Source organism: Capricornis sumatraensis, chromosome 1 (assembly GCF_032405125.1).
Source record: "Capricornis sumatraensis isolate serow.1 chromosome 1, serow.2, whole genome shotgun sequence".
Lineage (NCBI taxonomy): Eukaryota > Metazoa > Chordata > Mammalia > Artiodactyla > Bovidae > Capricornis > Capricornis sumatraensis.
Genome location: NC_091069.1, coordinates 237395112 through 237401186, shown reverse-complemented (window position 1 = coordinate 237401186; position 6075 = coordinate 237395112). Strand labels below are relative to the sequence as shown.

The window sequence follows — 6075 nt, the reverse complement described above, 5'->3', positions numbered from 1 at the left end:
CCTAGGAGAGGAAAACTTCTGTCTACTGGAGAGGAGGGGTTGGGGGCTAGTAGGCGGGCAGAACACTGAGGCCAAGCAGTTGGGTCTAGGCTTGCGGGTCGTGACTTTCGTTCTAGGTCTACTAGGCTGCATCTGGAGTCCTGTCCCCTCAGCTCCAAGGCACGGAGATGCCTGTTATAAAAGTTCAAGGCTGAACAGAAAGAAATTCTCCAGTGACTTCTTTGCGTTGGGCTGTGTGTGCACCCTGGACACTCAAAGATGAGTAACACGAAGCCATCACCTTCGAGAAACTCGAAGTCTGATGGATTGCATGGGCTGTGACAGGGCTCCATATGAGGCTGAGAAAGAGGGCGTGAGGTGGAAAGGGTGTGAGAGGGAGAACCTAGAAAGGGGTTTTAGCCCAGGTCGGGAATCAAACAAGGCTCCCTGGGGGAGGTGAAACCTTGTAAGAGACCCGAGAAACGCAAAAGAGGCAAAAAACCAGGTGGAACGCTCCCTAGAAAGGCACAGAGCCAAAGATAGGAAGGTTCTTTTTGAACCTTGCTGGGGAGCCAGGGGAAAGGGGACAGGGCAAGAAGTGGACTGAGTTTTGACTGCTGAGGGCTCTCCTTCCTTTCACGCGAGTGACAAAGGTTCTCAGAGCGAATCCGTGTTGCTCTGTGATCCAGACAACAGGCTTAGGCTGGCACGCGGCGTGCCTTGAGTAACTGCGCTGCGCAAAGACGCGCGTACTGAGGACGTGCGCACGGAGGACGTGCGCGTGGATTCTCTAGGCAAAGGAGCAAGCAGAAAAGGCACTTGCCGGGAAGTCTTCAGCCCTGGAGTGGCGTTCGACCTTCTGCACGAACTCCAGACCGCGGATTAAGCAGGAGGCGCGTTTAGGTGACCTCTGTCCCAAGACCTGTTTTGGTAGTGACCAAAATTGCTGGTTCTCCCAGGGGCCACTTCTCCAGGACGTCTAACCCGGGATCTAAGCCTAGCAGGGAGGCAGAGATCAGAGGGACAAAGCAGCCAAGAAGGTAAAGGCATAGGCTGAGACAGCATCAGGCCAGGCCAGGGGATCTGGGGAACTCTTGCTTCAGGCCCAACGCTAAGAACTCTTGAGTAAACCGGTGGCCAGTCAGCACTGTGCAAGGAGTATACGAGGCAGCGTTGTCCGCCTAGGAGACATCGCGATGCGCGATGCGCGATGCTCCTCCATCCTGAGTTAACTAGCAGCGCGAAGTTCAAGTCTCAAGGCCAAGATGAGTTGCAGGATGCTGTCTCCTGCCAGTCAGTGCAGCGTGACCCAGACAGCCTGGGGCTTCGAATTCTGAGTGGTCAGTGGCGCCCTGCCCACAACTGCCAGCCTGCCAGTGCACGCCATTTGTAATAATCCGCTGCAGACTCTTGGATTTCGAGCTGAGCTCTGAGCGCAAGATGTTTAAAGAGCAACGCGGGCAAGAGGAGGAGGTGGAGATATGGGGGCTGAAGGAGGGGGCGCACCTGCCCCGAGATGCCTCGGCGCAAAAGGACTGAGTTGGCCTGGAGGCTGGAAAGAGAGAAAGGGTCTACTACCCGGTGCCAGATCCCCTCCTTAAGCAGCTTTCAAGGTGTTGGTTTGCATTAACAGAAACCTCTAGGTGTGGTTTTGATGTCCCCTGAGGGTTCCGGAGTGAGATTTGGCGGGAATCGCTGGACTCTGTACCCCTCTGCAGATGTGAACGTTTCCGTTATTCCTTTGCCAAACCGTCGTGAGTCCAGTGGGACTCAAATGGCCTGGGCCCTGGACCTCGGATCCCTGGCGGACTCAGCACAGCGGTCAGTCCGCAGGCTGGTCCAATCTGAGTTGGAGTTGTCTGTCCCTCTTGGAAGCCCTCCGGAACTGGGGTGGAAAGGGCTTCTACTTGCTGGTACCTCAAGCTAAATGAAACCTCTTGAAGAGAAAACAGGGGTAGAGGGCAGGGTGAACGCCAGGGCTGGGGCCGAGAGAAGTGTGGAGAACGTGCACCTGCTAGCGAGCCCACGCGGAGGTGGCGCTCCGGGGGCCAGGTACACGCTCAGAGAAGCCAAGTCTCAAGCCAGAGCCTAAGTGAATCAAGAGCAGGCTTGAGAATCAGTCCTCCGGTGCAGTTCGTATGGCAGGTTTCGATGGCTACAGTAGTCTAGTCGAGGGTCCCGCGTTTGGCTTAAGCATTATCTAATCCTCAGACGTGGGGTGGGAAAAAAAAGAGCAAGATTTCAAATTCTGCACACTGACCATCACCGCTTCCCACTGGAGTCACTTTTGGCAAATCGCGTAGCCTTCTCAAACTCAGTTTCCTAATCTGTAAAATGGGCATAGCGTCCATCTCTCCGAAGAGCGCGCCGAGGATGAAAAGCGCCCGCGTCTTTCTAATCGTAGAAGGAGAAGCAAAGCTTTCGCCTCAAACTTGACAAACTACAATTCTAAAGAAAGAACCTCTCTCTCCCTGCCTCCTCGTTCTCTGCTTACCTCCCCCATCCCCAACCGGCCTAAGCCCGCGGAGCCACGCGCCTTTCGGGTCGATCCTCCCGAGAGAGGCTGGTGCAAAAGCCAATAAGCCTGGAACACACGCAGGTCCTGCTGGGCCTGGGACAATGGTTTCCATTTAATAAATATTTCCCCCAAGGGCATTTCAAATCGGGCAGGCAATTATTCAAAGGAAACGGGCGCGCAGTTTGGCTCCGCAGGTTATTTCGTCCTCTTTACCCGAAGAATGATCATCTGACGCAAGAAACGAGTCTCCCTTTTCCCTGGATGGGAAGAGGCGCCCCGGGACAAACCGACCCTGGGTGTGGATACAGCCTGACTCCGCTGTAGGGTCTCTGCTGAAACAGCAGAGGGGAAAATCACTCGCCCGCCGCGCCGGCCGACCTTCAGATTGCGCTTCTCCCAGGTTTGGACAGATGTGGAGGGAAAGTTGGAGGTTTAAATACATTAAACAATAATAACACAAATAGGAATCGTGATGGAAATCCCATCCCTTTCCCCCTCCACGAAAGTGAAGAGCGGATCGCGGCGGTGCTCTTCGAGGCTTACCAACCAAGGTTTGAAAACTGCGCCGCCGGAGGCAAGGCCTTAGGGCATCGGCTTGGAACACACGGCTGAGCTCGCCCGGGTGCAGAATCCCGGGGCAGGGTGGAGGCGGAGCCGCACCGGCGTCCGGTGAAAACGCCGCCAAAGGACCGCCCAGGGCACTGCGCGAAAAGTTTATTTCGCTTTTTAACCTGAGTCTGATACATTCTTTTTCGCTTCCGAGGATCTTTGACGGGGCGGGGGCGGGGCCGGGGGGAGTGCTGTCCTTGCATTTCGTGGCAAGGCTGTCCTATTTATCAACACGCTCTCTCAGCTTGCTCCCTCTGCTGTCCCCTCCCCGAGTCTTTGTATTCGAAGCCCTATTTCTCCTTTGCACAACTGGGAAAGGAAATGGGCACGAAGAGTTTTATTTGTTGACACTGCCAGAAACAAGGTGGAATCCAAATCCGGCGTCCGGAGTCGGCCGCTGGGTTCTCTGGCTCTCCGGGTCTCTCGCTCACACCTCTCCCCGCCCCCAGCAGTCACGCTCCCTCTTTCCTAGGCGGGCGCGCTAGCAGGTGCGCCCCCTCGCCTTCTCTGCTGCTGATTGGCGCCCAGGTTGGGGAGTCGCCGCCCCGCGCTTATGTCAGAGTGCGTGCCGTCCGGGCCCACCTCGCCTTTGAACTTCGCCGCTTTTGGCTCGCGTTCACCAGCCTCCCCGCATTCTCAGCCAGGTGCTGCGCTAGGCGAGGCAGCTCCGGGAAAGCCACGGGCGGGGGGGAGGGAAGCCACGGCCGTAGACACAGGAGAGAAGAGGACCCGAGAAGGCGAAGGTGGAGAGGGAGAGAAGGAGGAGCTTCCTGCCCTCGCCAGCGAATTACCTGGCCACTTAATCCCAGAGACTCCCGTACTTGGGCCCCAGCCTCTGGCACCGACAGCCCCCCAGCCGGCCATCCTCTCCTTCCCCCGCCCTCTCTTGACCCCGCTCGCCCCCCGGGGCCTGCCTGGGTGCCGAGACTGGCATGATCAGCTGAACTTTGCGGGGTTAGCGCTTCTCTCTGGCTTCCCCCTCTGCGGTGAGGAGGCGAGGGGAGCGCAGAGCCCCGGCTCAGGACGGACAGACAGGCAGACCGACCACCGCGTCCAGGCTCGCCTGCCAAGCCGCTGCACTCCCCACCCCAACCCGCCTAGCCTCCGGGACCATGTCCAAACCTTCAGACCACATCAAGCGACCCATGAATGCCTTCATGGTATGGTCCCGAGGCCAGCGGCGCAAGATGGCCCAGGAAAACCCCAAGATGCACAACTCAGAGATCAGCAAACGCCTAGGTGCCGAGTGGAAGCTTCTGTCCGAGGCAGAGAAGCGGCCGTACATCGATGAGGCCAAGAGGCTACGCGCCCAGCACATGAAGGAGCACCCTGACTACAAGTACCGGCCGCGGCGCAAGCCCAAGAACCTGCTGAAGAAGGACAGGTATGTCTTCCCCCTGCCCTACCTGGGCGACACGGACCCGCTCAAGGCGGCCGGCCTGCCCGTAGGGGCCTCCGACGGCCTCCTGAGCGCGCCCGAGAAAGCCCGGGCCTTCTTGCCGCCCGCCTCGGCGCCCTACTCCCTGCTGGACCCCGCGCAGTTTAGCTCGAGCGCCATCCAGAAGATGGGTGAAGTGCCCCACACCTTGGCCACCGGCGCGCTGCCCTACGCGTCCACCCTGGGCTACCAGAACGGCGCTTTCGGCAGCCTCAGCTGCCCCAGCCAGCACACGCACACGCACCCGTCCCCCACCAACCCGGGCTACGTGGTGCCCTGTAACTGTACCGCCTGGTCTGCCTCCACCCTGCAGCCCCCCGTCGCCTACATCCTCTTCCCCGGCATGACCAAGACTGGCATAGACCCCTATTCTTCAGCCCACGCCACGGCCATGTAACCCCCATCCCGGCCTGCCAGACCTGGAGGGCGGCCTGGAAGCGGGGTCTGCACCCTGTTCTCCGCGCCTAGCCGGGGCCTGCAGATGCCCCCTACCCTACCCCAGACTCTGCCTCTCTCTCTTGCACGGGAATGGTAGGGGCGTCCCGCCGGACCCAAGGCGCAGACAGGTGCCAGAAACTTGTGAACGGTTATGACAGCTATACAGCTGCCCCTACCGCGACAGCCCCAAAACGAACCTCCAACTGTGCCCTCTTTGGACAAAAAAAAGTAGGCAATTTTGCTTTATTTATGTCCCCTTCTCTTTACTCTGATGGGCTTTGGACTCCAGAACTCCCAGATCCTGGTATTATATCTAGAATATGCATATTTTTTTTCTTTTGCACCCTGAAGAAATAGCTGTCTCTTGTGTTTTGCCATCAGACACAACTAGGTGCCATTTGCTCTTCATGTGTGGAGGGAAAGGCTTAAAAGTTTAAAACCACGGAAAGGAAAACATTTCTATATAAAATCATGCTATGATAGTGTTTGCTTCTTTAAAAGGTATAACAAAAGGACCCACATGGTTATTTACTTTGTATAAAGCAGTGCTCCTAGAGACCTGTTTACTTTTAGACAGAATGTCAGGTTATAAAGTCAGGAAGTAGAAAGTGAACAAAAATTTAAAAAATAAATAAAAACATCCTCAATGGTCATAAATGTTTTGACAATGTCTTGGAAATGTACCTAGAAGGATTTCACCTCCTTACTCTGTTCATTTGTTGAACAAAGATGTTTTGAATAAAGACAATCTGTCATTGCAAAAAGTAACCTTTGATGTGCATAAAATCTGAAGTGGAGAGGCAAGGTCTTTGGGGAGCTGGGTGGCTAGGAGGCGGAGTGTACACAGAGTGACTCCAGCAGTGGTGCTGGCAGCTGGCCTGTGTGGGCTGAGCCTGGCTGCCCTTGCGGTCGGGTGCCTAGGGGCCCAGAGTCTAGGGTTTGTCCCAATCGTGCCCTCTGTATCCACTTTTTGCCTTTAGAGGCTGGACAAAGTTATCCGCTCCTGGGACTTCACTCCTTCCTTGCATTTTTCACAAAGTGGTCAGACCACTTGGAGGAGCAAATGAACTAAGACAAAGGCCGACCTAGACTT

General features: G+C 56.3%; 1 protein-coding gene across 1 annotated transcript; it reads left to right on the top strand.

Annotated features, from left to right (window-relative positions):
* Positions 1-4218: 4218 nt before the first annotated feature.
* Positions 4219-4941, top strand: SOX14 (SRY-box transcription factor 14). The gene has a single exon (XM_068987934.1). It carries the CDS (start codon positions 4219-4221, stop codon positions 4939-4941), a length of 723 nt encoding a protein of 240 aa, XP_068844035.1.
* Positions 4942-6075: the final 1134 nt, after the last annotated feature.